This window comes from Ambystoma mexicanum, chromosome 7p (assembly GCF_040938575.1).
Source record: "Ambystoma mexicanum isolate Mex_15411 chromosome 7p, UKY_AmexF1_1, whole genome shotgun sequence".
NCBI classification, from domain to species: Eukaryota; Metazoa; Chordata; class Amphibia; order Caudata; family Ambystomatidae; genus Ambystoma; species Ambystoma mexicanum.
Window position 1 is genome coordinate 450,129,388 of NC_090939.1, and position 14,886 is coordinate 450,144,273.

General features: G+C 43.0%; 1 protein-coding gene across 6 annotated transcripts in view; it reads right to left on the minus strand.

Moving 5' to 3' along the window:
- DCAF6 (DDB1 and CUL4 associated factor 6) overlaps positions 1 to 14,886 on the minus strand; it is a 2,172,363-nt gene that overhangs the window by 291,714 nt on the left and 1,865,763 nt on the right. For all 6 annotated transcript variants that reach the window (XM_069636466.1, XM_069636467.1, XM_069636464.1 and 3 more), the window contains one exon: positions 2,314 to 2,452. In XM_069636466.1, the coding sequence (XP_069492567.1) occupies positions 2,314 to 2,452 (139 nt within the window). The remainder of the gene's footprint in view (positions 1 to 2,313; positions 2,453 to 14,886) is intronic.

The following is a 14,886-nucleotide window of genomic DNA, read 5'->3' on the forward strand; positions in this document are numbered from 1 at the left end:
TGAATACAATCCTGTCGGCAAGGAGGGAGAGACAGATGAGGTGGTTGATTGTGTTAAATACAGTTGAGAAGTGAAGGACGAAGAAGCAGCATGAGTAACCCTTATTCATGATTTGGAGGACCCAGTCCCCCACCTGGAGGTGGTTGTCTTGATGCTACACTTGGGGCAGAACCCTGACTGATGGTCGTGTAGGCAGTGTAATTGTTTGATTCTGGCGAGCAGTTGTGTGGCGACTACTTTTTCCAAGGTTTTGCCGATAAACGGGATGTTCATAATGGACCGGCAGTTGGCTAGGCCATCTGGGTCGATGGTCAATTTTTTCAAAAGGGGTTGTATAAGACCAGACTAGAGGATTTTTGGGAATGAGACGTTAATGAGGGAGACATTAATGATTCTGAGGAGTGTGTTCACCGCCACACGGATGCTGGTATAATATTGACAGAGTAGGAGGTAGATTTGAGGGAAACAAGTGTATTTAGGATGTCTGTGGAGAAAGCTCTCGGTCCACGGGAGCATTGTTGGTGCTGGTCAATAATCTGACGGTGTGTGTCTATTTTTTCAATGAAAATGTTGTTGATTCTGCTGCACCTTTCATGAGTTATTGACACCTCGAGTCAGTTGAGGGTTTGGTACAATGCTGTGCAACTTCATAGAGGACTTTGTTCCTGGTAGGGGGTGCCGCGATGGTGGCGGAGTAGTAAGCAGCTCTGGCATCTGCGATCAGAACCCAGTTGGCGTGGAGGGATTTGAGTTGGCGTTATTTTTTTTACCATTGTTTCTCTAGGCTCTGATTGAGCATTTGTTGGAGGCAATCTAGGTGATGTAACAAGGAGGCAGATTATTTGGTCTTATTGTGGCTGGTATTTAGATGGGTCATGTGCGCCCACCAGTTTCAAAGGTGAGTTGGTGAATAATTCTAGAAGGACTGAGGGATTCCCTGAGACAGGGAAGTCTATGAAGTTTGCTTCTAGCTCATTGACAGGGAAGGGTTTGAATGAGCAGGCCTTAGGGAGAAGGTGTTTACCTTGACCTTTGTGAGCTGTGCTTGAGTGGGTTATTGAGAGTGGGATGGTGACCAGTCGAGAGGGATGGGGTCTGCCAGGTGATGAGGTGGGATGATAGAAAGACTAGTACTAGGGTGTTGCCTTTGTTGTGCATAGGTGAGAGCACAATTTGCTTAAGGTTGATGGATCTGATCAGTTTGAATAGTGAGCGTGGTTGTTAGCGTGAGATAAACCATAGCCAAACTAGATTTAACACAATCAAGGCTGACCACGTATGTCAATGGACTTCTTTCGTCTGTTCTTTCATACCACCATTGCATGGACAGAGATCATATATTTAATTACCATTATTCACAGACAGGGCCTGGACAAAAATCACATGGACAGCATTCAGGGACAGAACAAAGATGACAATGTGCATGCATGGACGACTTGTTTACTCCATGATCACATGAAAAACAAGAGAATGGGTCATCAACAAGTTCACATCTGTCTTGGGGTTGGTGGTAACACAGTGATGGAAAGTGGGTCCTATTATTTTTGCGTTTGATGGTTGCATGCTGATATTTAGTCCTGGATCACTACAAGGAGTGGGGAGGGAAGGCTGTATAACATTTCAGTCAACCTTTGGATGTGCCTCCTCTGAGTAATTCGATTGACTGAGACAATCCTGTGTTTTATAAATTCCAGTATTTTGTATTTGACAGAAAAATAAGAGGTTGTAGTATTTCATTACACAGTGACCCTGCTACAAAAAATAAACAAAAGCTAAAAAGATCATGTACACACAGTGTAGCATTAGGAGCTTGGTAACATTCTCTTGTTTATGCCATACCTGCTTAAAATATGTGACCTATATTACACTGTCACATGCCATCAAACAGGTACGTGACATATAAATCCCTCGTAATTTAACTTCACATGAACTCACTTTTAAAATGAAATTAGTAAGAGTGGTTAATTCACAGCAATTGCAAATCAATTCACATGGGTTACAAATAGCAATGTACTGATAGGATTTATAATTCATGGATATGTTAGAATGAAGTGTATGGCCAAGATGAATTAAACAATACAAATAATATCTCCTTTATGTAAACCTAAGCCCTCTGGGACATCTAAGTGGTGTAATTACAAGTTTAACTATCACTCAAATCAATGATGTTCATTTTATTTTCATTGAAAGGATAAAAGGCTCATTGCGGATTTCCAGAACTGAAATCTTTGATCAACTGGTACACTTATTTTTTAAGAGAAATGCAAATTCCAACTAGTATGAACAGTTCTTACAAAGATGAGTATTCAGTACCATTGTTCGTGAGTTTCGATGTCCCCGATAAATCATCTTTGCAGAAGGCCATCTAATACTATGCGTGTCCATTTCTTCGATCTCTTTTCGTTCTTTTCTTCTTCTGAATAGTTCTTGAATGCGCGCTGCAGCAGATCGCCTATGAATGTCATGGAAGGCAGACATGAAGGCCATGAGGATAAAGTATTGCATCATTCCAATGTTTCAGTGGAACACAATAAGAATAAAAAAGCAACTATTACTATTTAGTGATTCAGAACCCTAATGCATGGTGCATATTTAATTTTGAAAAAACTGATTAATAAAATAGTGTTGATACAGTATATATTGATACAATGTTTCATGACAGTGGACATTAATCTTATTCAAGAACATTGACCAAAGTAATTCTCAAACAAACAAAACATTCTCTCATTGTTAGATAATCACTGTTCATGCAAATGGGTTGCATTGCCACGCGTTACTGATGTCCACTGTTAACTTTAAAAGCACAAGTTGTTCAGTGAGAGATCTTTGTACACATATTAAATGGGGTGCAACATAAACTACATGTTAAGTCATTTTTGTGAACACTGAATGTCCTGACTTCTAGAAGAATAAATTGTGGAATAGATGCAACTGGGCATTGCTTCCATTAACCATATGAGCATAGCGTAATATACATGCTGATTTTGTAGTTAGAATTATGAATTGATGATCAAGAACTAGATAACATTTGAAAACTATCATGGCAGACTTTGATCATGTGAGCCATATGTCTTACAGAGAAATAACTTCAGTTTGGATGTTATAAAGATTCGAGGATCATACAAAGACATCAGAGAAAAAAGTGGAGTAATGTTACACTTTCCACTTTGGAAACCAAAAACTTTACGTGGCCTTTATGAAATGCTGACGGCAGTGCACTGCATTACACAATCATTATTTATTATTGAGAAAGAAGGTTCACTTGACGTAACACTCATTCATCATTAATATTACGCACATCAACAGTTATACCCTGAAGTAAATCCTACTCGGTAAAGTAGCTCTTGGCACTTGCCCTAGGGCCTACCCTTTGGCCATACCTCAAGCACAGGGACCATGACAAATAGGGACTCTGAACCCTGTTGCACTCTCTACAAAGGCCATTGGGTTTGGAATTGGTGTTTCATGGGGTGCCACTGATTGCCATTTGGTGCAGCCTGCCTGAGACCATGAGGCTGAACACCCAAAGCGGGGCTGCAGGCACCAATATTATCCTGAATTTTAAAGGTTCATTGCCTTGCCCCTTGGGTCCACAGACACTACAGCTACATTTGGCACGTTCTTCTGGAAAGAGCAATATTGTGCCCCTCTGGGTCGTGGCTTTACGTTCCCTTAGGTTAGGGCATGACCATGTGTGCTTTAACATAGATTTCAAAAGGTGTTTGCAGTGCAGCGCCCATGGACCCACGATGGCTGTCATACTGAAAATGTTCTTTCTGGCATCCACAATAATTTCCCTGCATTCCCATTTTAATCTGTACCTGCTAACTGTCCACAGACTCGACAGAAGAAACTGCTTTATTTTATCTGGTCCCATTGTGTTTTATAAGAAGATTTTTTTTTTCATCAAACCAATTTAAGATTTTAAGTGACCCAACACACCAAATCGGTCAGTACGTTCATTGGAGTTGAATGGGATTTGGTATTTCTGAGGCCCTACTAGCACTACGAGACTGGATCCTCAGTAAACCTTAAAAAAAATATTCCGAGTTGGCCATCATTCTTCAGAAACCTTTCTGTAGTTTCGACAAGTATCGCCAACCTATGCGTTTTTGTATTTATATATAATTTTCGCGCTAAGGTGACAGGTGCTGGAATTGCACCTGCTGAGGATCGGATGCGAGCGAAGCTCCAAGTTACTGAATGGGCTTTATGCTGATACGCTCCGGGCACGAACGATTTGAGGAACGGTGCCCACGGCGGTCGCGCGGATGTCATGAGCACTCGTCAGGATTACGGAGGAGTCCATGGTCATCGGAGGGTGAAGACGGAGTCGAAGGTACCGGTGAGTGTTTTCTGGCATCTGCTTAGACTGATTGTGGGCTCTCGTCCGCGCCTGTTTTTCAGCAGTTTTTTTGCATGACATTGTGCATATTAAACCATCGATCACAACCGCCAGCACTACCAACTGGTTAATAGTTGGAGTGCTCTTTAACTTTGAATAAAGCCACCGGACCTTCCTCTCCAGTAAACCATTTTAGCCTTATTTTTGCAATATGGCATCACAATTAGATAGAGAGAAAGCACGACGAGAACAAGCACAATCCCTGTTTAGCGAAATACAACATGGGAATGCAGCCTGACATTGTGCAAAAAGAGAAAAATGAAATAAACTTGCTGAAAGAACTAGAAAAAAAAACAAAAAAAAAAAGAAATCAGCAACTAGTGGGAGGAACACTCCCTGCAGAACTACGTAGATGTCGGAAGAATTCCACGGGGTCTGCGAATATTAATTTCGCCATCATTTGAAGAACAGGACCCGGAGATGCTTAAGGAATGGGGGGATTCAATAAACTTGTGTTCAGGACAATTTTTGAACATCTTAATTAAATATGCACGGATCGATAGGCAGAAAATACTGGCAAAAACTGAAGAAATAAGCAGTTTACTTTCCCAAATAACAACAACTGAAGAAGGGAATAAAATCAGAGCCAGTATTGAGGAAAGTCTTTAAACATATGAAGAAGATATTAAACTGTGGAAACAAAGAAAATTTCTCCGTGATAAAGAAGACTATGAAAAGGGGCGAGTTTATACATTTGCCCGCCGGTTCAACCATTTAAGAAAGAACATGTTAAATCAAAATACACAGAAGAAATTTGTGATAACACCCCCAGCCTCGAGTGAGATAGCTTCTAGCTCTGATGTAGATTGAACTGCTAGTGAGAGTGACAACCAACCCAGAAAAAATGCATTTTTTAGACAAAATGAGGATGTTGGGAATGGATGTACTCAACAATCCCAAAAAGACCTCAGGAAGAGACCGGATAAGACCACAGGGACGTGGAGGAAAAAGAAAACAAAGAGGGGACAAAGGAATAAGCAGCTCAGAGTCGGATGGAAATACAAGAACTCGCTCTCGAAAGAAGAACACAGAATGAGCCATTTGAATACAGATAATAGCATCATCAATGTATCCAAATATCAATTGTCTGAGAAGCAAATTAAAGTGCTTCAATATGAATTCTATTTTTGTCCCACGGCAAGTTATGACCACGCTGAAACAAGGGTTGACTTTTACAAATATATGCGGAAAATAAGACTAAAGAAATGTTTCATTATGAATTCTCCAAAAGAGAAATTAAAAAAAGCAACCGCAAGGATAAACAGCAGTACCCATTGAAGATCTAGAAGGGTTACTAGATTTGGCACAATTAGAATCAATGGCACAAGCCAATGAAAATGATACAGAAATAACATTGGAAAGACTTGACATTGATACAGATTGGTCCATTGAAAGTAATTTGAAATCAAAATCAAAATGTAATCCTATGTTTCAACCAGAGGGACATTTGGAGGCATTTTAGGATCTGGTAATTAATGATCTCAAAAAAGCTATATCAAAGAAGCAAGCGAAATCGAATCTATCGTTTAAAAAAAACAGATCCTGCAAAAATTACAACATGTGAAGGACATAGTCATCAAAGCCTCAGACACGGGGACAAATATAGTAATCCAAAATAGGGATGACTATATTAAGGAAGCTCATAGACAACTAAAAGACACAAGTTGTTATGAAGAATTGTCTATTAATCCAACTGAGCACATTACAACTAAATTGAATTACATGGGAGAAGGATTATAGGTTTGCTACACTAGATGTAGTTTCTCTGTATACATCGATTGAACATTGTGATGGAAAGGCAGCGTGCAAACATTATTTGGACAGTAGATCACTTAATTATCTTTCACATGGCCAAATGATTATGGAAATGATAGACTTATGTTTAACCAACAATGGGCCTCATTAGGACCCTGGCGGTAAGGGGTTTGCGCCAGCGTTAGCTGCGCCGACCCCTTACCGCCAACTACGAGTTCCCATAGCGCCATGGTCATTTTTCCGCCCGCTTTTTGCGGGCGTAAAAATCCATGGCGCTATGGGACCTTGGTGTTAATTACGCCACCGTAATTTACGGTGGCGTAATTAACTCCTTCCCCACTCCCATTATACCCTATGGGGCCGAAATGGGAATGGGGAAGGGTAAATGGGTCAATGGGGACTTACCGCCCCGCCGACCTCGGAATGGGGCGGTAAGTCCACCATCCGCCATGGCGTAAACGGACTTTACGCCATGGCCGGAAAGTCCGTCGATGGCGGAAAAAATCCGCCAGGGTCGTAATGAGGGCCAATGTCTTTTTGTTCAATAATACATTCTATAATCAGCTAAAGGGCACAGCCATGGGTACAAGTTTTTCTCCATGTTATGCCAACTTAACAATGGGCTGGTGGGAAAAAACAATAGTATAGACTGAAACCAACAGCAAATACACTGATCAGGTGGTCCCATGGCTCAGATTCATTGATGACCGTTTTATTCTGTGGAATGGAGATCAATATTGGCTTGATTTTGTGAAAATTTTAAATGTCAATAATCTGAAACTAAACTTTACAGAAACACAGTCAGGTGTCAATCATTTTTCTCTATGTTGTAGTAAAATCGGATAAAAACGAAATTATTACTGAACTCCATCGGAAACCAACTAGTTCCAATATGCCGCTATTAGTGAGCAGCAATCATTCAACTGCTCTGAAATAGTGCATCCCATATGGTAAGTTTGTGAGAATTCGACGGAATTTTGACTGTTTCGACAAAGAATGTAGATATACTGCAATTAACTTTAATAAACAAAGATTTCCGAAAGCCATATTGGAAAAAGCATACCTTAGAGCTCGGAACTTGAATTAAACAGAGTTATTTCTAACAAATCGAACTCCAGAAGAAACAGATAAAGATAATGCTGGTTGACTCATTTTAACATATTGCACACACTCGAACGCCATACGTAGGATACTCCAGCGGCATTGGAATGTGTTACTATCAGATGAAGCTCTATCATCCCATCTAGAGGAAAGGGTCAATATCAATTATAGAAAGTCTTGTTCCATTAAAGATCTACTTGTTAGTAGTTATATGCCCCCTGTGATACTAAACATCTATTCCTGTCATTTGGTTAACTGGAATTGCAAATTAATTCTTCAAGTGTCTAAAGTGCAAGGCATGCCATCATGCCATTAACAGAACTACTTATGTACATCCGGTTCTGGGCCATACGGTGGAATTAAAGGCGAGAATCACATGCAATACACAATTTGTGGTATATGCTGTCATGTGCTCTTGCGATTTATGGTACATTGGAAGCACCATTGGGAAGCTGAAATTAACAGTCTTACAGCACATGAGAGCAATAATTTTGATGCCTCGTACCCGATGGCCGTACACTTTAAAGAAATACATGAAGCAAAGATCAAAAGCTTTACATTCTTTGGTGTACATCATGTGAAGGAAAATCCTAGAGGGGGCAATCGAGAATTAGAACTTCGACGAATGGAAACAAGATTCATCTTAGATTTTGAGACAAAAAACCAAGGGGACAATCTGGACGAAGAACTGTACACATTTTTAGGGACCTGAATATATAAGCCTGAAGCGTCTGTGATTGTTGCTAACATCATTCCTTTTCAGGTACTCTTTAGTCTATAGAATGCACAAACATTCATGAAATGAGTAAATGATTTTGTCCCAGTATAAAACAAAAACTGGATTTAATGAAGCTTCTAGATTTTTCCCATTGATGTTGTGTTCCACAGTAGCATTCGAAGAGATGTCTTGATGCTATCTTTTTTTTAAACTTGTGATAATGTAGGGTACACTGTCTCGTGCTGGTTTTTTGAATAATTTATCTATAGTTGTCCCATCAGTATTACGGCATATTTTATGCGATTGAAGTATTCAATATTGGTAAAGTTAGAATCTTGTGTCCAAAATTGATCATCACAGGAATTAAGTGAGCATTATGCACTTTATTATGAATATCTACCTCTGGCTATTATCCTTTTATTTAAAACAAAGGGTTTTTTAACCATCTGCAAAGGACAAATTGTGTACAAGGCATTGATGAAGTTGTTATACATTTATTAGGGAGTCTGACCAAGAAGTGTCTGCTCTTTTTATCAGTTAGGAGTGCATTAAAGCATTGGCATTTAGTATTTTAATCTAGAAACAATCACTATGGCTGCTGTAATAAACATGTATGATGCACTTTAAGGATGCAACTTATATAGTTTGCAGGAATGCAATAAGCACTTTATGATCAGTATGATAATCGTGGCTGCTATGTTTCGTTTGCACTAAGCACTTTAAGCACTGAAAACTTTATTGTTGAAATAGTGATTGTAGCTACTATGTTTTCTATGCATTCAGCATTTTAAACTGAATCTTCTCCTGAATCTGGTAAATGACTGTAAATATTTCTTGATGAACAACTTTTATGCATTGCTCACTTTAAAATGAAAAATTGCTCTTATGAATGATCAATTATATCACAATGAAGTATACATAAGGGCTTTACAACTATGCCACTAGATGCAAGCAAATCACTTTAACATGGCTGCCGCAGTTTCTGTGCTGAATTCTGTACATAAGGTATTGAGTGTGGACAAAAGAGAAAAGGGACAACTATGGAACTAAAACCATAAAGACGTGTTGTGTGTGTATATGTATCACCATTGGTGTTTTGATTCTTTGTATGTGAACAAGCAACGAGCATGCTGCGAAACGCGTCAAACAGATGTTCTCTCTTTTGTATTTTTTTTAATGGTATAATGATGAAATAAACTGGACATTCTGAGGAACTGACTGAATCAGGTCGGTTTTTGTATTGGGCGCAGCACGCTGTATTGTGCAGATCGGTTGGAGTGCAAACCTCTTTGGTGTGCTGGAGGCCTGGCTTTCCCCTTTTTTCAAATATATATATATATATATATATGGTACATTACTCACCGTAATCGTATTTCTGATGCTTGTATCTGCTTAGATTCACATGCTGTGCATAGGCCGACATCTAGTGGAAGCTGCAGAGTATTACAGTTTGTTTTTTGAAACTCGAAAATGGGCGTCGACCTAGGGCGTGCCAGTAATACTATCCCTAGTGTGACGTCCACTGTACCAATGATCCCTCACGTGTGTAGGACTCTCAGATTGTATTTTTTCTGACATGAGGTAGCATGAGGAGTAGCGCGAGTACAGATTATCAAAGCAGATAGAGAGATAAGACTACAAGCATCCATGCGCCTTCTCTCAGAGGGGAGGAAGGGAGGGCGCATGTGAATCTAAGCAGATACAAGCATCAGAAATAAGATTACGGTGAGTAATGTATCCCTTCTGAGGCTTGTGGAATCTGCTTAGATCACATGCTGTGCATAGATTAGCGAGCAGTGTTAGAAGGAGGGGGTGGGATGTGACAAGGGTCATGAGCAAATAAATGTCTTAGAACCGCTTGCCCCACTTGAGTATCTGTCTTGAAGTGAGTGTAAATGCAGTAGTGCTGAGTAAAGGTATGAATAGAGCTCCATGTAGCTGCTTTGCAAATGGTGTCAAGGGGTACATTTGCAATGAAATCCAGAGTGGCCCCAGTTCCTCTTGTAAAGTGGGCCCTTGGCGTAAAAGGCAGAGTTTTATCTGAAAGGGAGTAACACAGCTGGATACATTTGACTATCCATTTTGAGATGGCACCTTTAGAGACACAATCTCCTTCTCTGCCTATAGCTACGGAGACGAACAGTTGATCTGTCTTCCTTAGCGGTCTGGTCTTGTCTACGCAGTAGAAAACCGCTCTTCGCACATCTAGTGTGTGTAGTTTCACCTCAGCAGAGCTCTTGGGTTCTTGGAAGAAGGCCGATATTTCAATGGACTGGTTAACATGGAATTTTGAAATTAACTTAGGTGAGAACCAGTTTATCCTTATGAACAGTAAAGAAAGGATCCTGCACTGACAGAGCCTGAATCTCGCTGACCCTTCTTATGGATGTAATGGCTACTAAGAAGGCAGTTTTATAGGTCAGGTGTTTGAGGCTAGCTTTATGCATGGGTTCAAAGGGTGGTCCCATGGGTTTAGCAAGCACCACATTAAGGTCTCATCCTGGTGGTGGGTTCGAAATTGGAGGGTGGAGTCTCTTTACCCCTTCCATAAAGGCTTTAACCACTGGTACTTTCCACCACAACACTTTGTTATGGGAGGTGGTGTAGGCTGACAGTGCCGCCAGGTGTACCTTGAGTGAATTAAATACCAACCCTGCGTCCAGCAGGTGGAGCATGTAGTGGAGCATGTAGTTGACAATATTGGAAGGAGTGCAATCAACTGAGTTGATTTGTTTATTCTGGCACCAAATAACAACTCTCTTCCATTTATCAAAGTAACAGTGTCTTGTGTTTGGTTTCCTTGATTCTTTTAGGATATCCATGCATCACTGTGGTAGATTGAGATGGCCAAACTCTGTGACTTCAGGAGCCATGCTGCCAAGTTCATTGAGCTGGGTTGAGGATGCACTCTTTGTTCATCGTGCTGGGATAGTAGTTTGTGCCAGCACGGGAGTCTGATGGGTTCGCACACTGCCAGTTTGCGCAGGTGCGGGAACCACGGTTGTCTCGCCCACGTGGGAGCAACTAGTATGAGAGTCGATTCCCTGTGCATCCTGTTGACCATCTTCCTCAACAGAGGGGTTGGTGGAAAAGCGTAGGCAAACATCCCGACCAGTTCATCCATAGAGCGTTCCCCATGGAGCCTGGCTGGGGGAACCTGGATGCGAATCCTGGGCGTTGTCTGTTTTCGCTTGTGGCGAATAGGTCTATAGTGGGGAAACCCCACTATGAGAAGAGGTCTCCCACGACTTCTTTGTGTAGACACCATTCGTGTTCTTCCCGGAGGGGATCTCTGCTCAAAGCGTCCGTTAGTGAATTGAGATCCCCTGGAACATGTTGAGATAACAGGTAAATGGTCCGTCTGAGTGACCATGTCCAAATTCTTTGGGCAAGCCTGGACAGATTTGGCGGACGAGTGCCCCCTTGTTAGTTTATGTAAAACATTGATGTTGTGCTGTCTGTTAAGATCTGCACTGACAGGTTCAACAGGTTGGGTTTGAACGTTCGAAGCGCTCTGAAGACCTCCAGAAGTTCTAGCAGATTGATTTGATTCTTGGCCACTGTGTGAGACCAGAGACCCTGAGCTGTTCGGTGAAGGAGGTGTGCTCCCCACCCCGACAGGGACTACCGCCTGTATCTCTGGATCGTAAAAGTGTTTCCCCTTTGACAGGTTCTCTCTTGTCCACCAGCGAAGACTTTGTACCACTGTTGGCGAAACGACCACTAGATCGTCCCAATGACCACTTGCCCGAGACCAATGTTTCGCCAACTATTCCTGCATGGGTCGCATGCGCAGGCGCGCGTGGGGAACCAGGTAAATACATGACGCCCTCATGCTGAGCAAACACATCGCTTTGCGCACCCTTATCTGGCGACTGGACTGATATTGAGGAATTTGCAGTAGTAGATTCCGAATTCTTTCCTCTGATGGAAAGGCCAACCCCTCGAGTGTTTAGGATAGCTCCTAGGAACTGTTTGGAGGTGCTTGGCACCAGGCTTGATTTTTTCTCGTTGATTGAGAAACCCAATTCGAAGAGGAGGTCGATCGTTCTTTGGATGTTGGATCTGCAAATTACTGGGGTCTGCCCCGTGATGAGCCAGTCGTCCAGGTAAGGGGACACTGGGATTGCTTCCCTGCATCGGTGCGCCGCCACCACCACCAATACCTTGGTGAATACTCTCGGAGCCGAGGCTATACCAAAGGGCCGCACCTTGAACTGGTAGTGCTGACTGTCCACCTTGAAGCGCAAGAATCTTCTGTGCGCTGGGAACATGGAAATATGAAAATAGGCATCTTTCATGTCCAATGTTGCCATGTAATCTCCTCTTTTGGGGCTTAACATACTTGTTTGCAGGGCGTAAGTCTAATACTGGGCGCATTGTCAGATCTTTTTTTGGCACAAGGAAGTAAGTTGAATAAATACCCTTGTTTACCTGGTTGCCCGGGACGAGTTCTATCACGTCCTTTGCAAGAAGATTGACGATTTCCTCGAGGAGGATCTTTTGGTGGTCCAGGGAGTGTATTTTATGTCTTGGAGGGTGGTTGCGGGACACTCTAACAGTTCGATGCAGTATCCCGCGGACACTGTGGACAGCACCCATCTGTCTGATGTGATCCCTGAGCGTAGCGTCACTGTTTGCTGGGAGGCGTACCGCCTCTACCTGGGTTGCTTCTCCCTCTACCACGGCACCTCTTGTTACCTCTGGCGTAACTTTGGGTAGTCTGTTGGTTGCTACCCCATCATGTACCCTGCCCCTGTGAGTAATTAGAACTCCTCGGGGAATTTTGCCCGCGTGAGCGACGAAAATTATTATTCCCTCTTTGGTTCGTGGGTTTGTTAGTTAATTGTCCCAGGGACCTTAGGGTATCGTATTCTTCTTTGGCAGTTTTAATGGCCTCCTATACCGCTTTCCCAAACAAGACATTCGGTTCCACCGGCATGTCGATAAGAGTAGCCTGGGTCTCGGGTTTGAACCCTGACTGTCTCAGTCAAGCGTGTCTCTTGATGACACTGCTCTCTGCAATGAGCCAGCCTACATTGTCTGCTGCGTCAAAAGTCGCTTTCAGAATGCACCCGGACACTGATCTACCCTCTGACGAAATCTGGGCTAACTGGCCCATTAGTGGTTGAATAATTTTTCAATTTTGGGGTTGGCTGCCTGGGTGAGGAGGGAGGGGTCAATTCTGCCTTGGATAGATTTCAGAATTGCTATGGCTTGGGCAATGGACTTCTTTCCCCCATGATTTCCTCTGCAAAGTCCCTCTCTTCTTGAGCCCCTTGAGTGTCTGTCTGAAAGTGCTCTGCAGCTTTAGCTAAGACCTCATTCATTAGTGGCTGATAAGCCACAGGTGAGTCATTGACCAGTGGATCTTTGGGGATAGGTGAGTCTAGACTTTAGGCCTCTGCCTCATCTCCCTCCTCCTCATCCTGTCCTCGTTGTCTCTGTAATAAATCGACCCCTGCTTGGTCGTCCAGCATTTGTATGTCTGGGTCTTCAGCATACTGATGGTAAAGTTGAATAGAGAGTGGATCTGAAATCAGACCATGAGCTGGAGTCTCATTCCAAGGTTTCTTACTAGGAGGCTGAGGGTCTTTGGATCCTGAAGGAGTAGAGGTGTCAGGGGTATTCTGATAGCTCAGAAAATAGTCAGGGTTTTTCTCATAGCAATTAGCCATAAAAGACATTCTTCTCATCACCCTGTCGATGTCATCAGAGCTCCATTCCCTGGAACTGGGAATGAACACCTCTTGCTGAGGTTCCTCTTCTATTCCCATATCCTGTGGAGTGGAAGGGACAACTTTGGCCTAGTGATAGGGTCAGGGGTCTTAGATTTATCTTTATCCGAAGATTTAGGTTTGTCCTTCTGGACCTGGGGTACAGATGTTTTCTATGATTACTTCTTCTGCCGTTTATCCCCTTTTCCATGAGTAGAGGCACGTTTCCTGAGTTTTTGGCCTTCTCTGAATCTTTCGACGCCTGGCGCCGAGATTCGGTGGTCGTTTGGCTAGGTTCTGTAGCTTTAGAGGGTGTGCGTCGAGACTCGGAGGCAGACGTGGAGAGGACTGCCGGAGCCGACTTCAAGTGTGCTGCTTGGGGGTAGAGGTCGGATTCGTCTTCTGACGACCATACCTCTGTAACTTTGGGGAGCGAGGCACACTTGGCAATCGTGGGCGGTTGCCGGGTGTAGTCCCCATAACTGCCCCGCCGGGGACTCGCGCTTGGGTGTCTATCGACGCCCCTGTGCCCTCGCCGTCCGAAATGGCGGCGTTGCTGCCATCACTGAAGGAACCCACAGCCTTCATGGCCTCCAGCTGCCTACCGTAATGGGCCCAACGTTTAGTGGAGCAGTCCTTTAGTGTTTTAGCTTTAAAGAGCTTACACGCTCTGCTATTAGCTTCGGGGTGATCCCTAGGCAGACAGAGATTACAGGTGTTATGCTTATCTACCCAAGGAAAGTTAGGATTGCACTTGGGGCAGAATTTAAATCGAGTACTCTCCATATGTTACTCTATGGCAGCGGGCGAGTATATGTAGGAAATAAACGAGTAAGTATGTCCACCCCCCACTCTCCTTACTTGCAGGGCCGAGGCCAGAGGCCTTCCGAGGCCCAAAGTCTGTCGTGCAGTCTCGACGGCTGTTCGTTCTTCGGACCGGCGTCGATCTTCGGAATCTCGACATGGGATTTAAAGAACGGGGAATTTTAGATGAATTATGACAAAATGGCTGAAATCCAGGGAACTCCGCAACTATGCTTCCGACAAGTATGGCGGAAAAAAACAAACAATCTGAGGCGCCTACACGCGTGAGGGATCATGGGTACAGTGGACGTCACGCTAGGGATAGTATTACTGGTACGCCAAAGGTCGACGCCCATTTTCGAGTTTCGAAAAACAAACTGTAATAC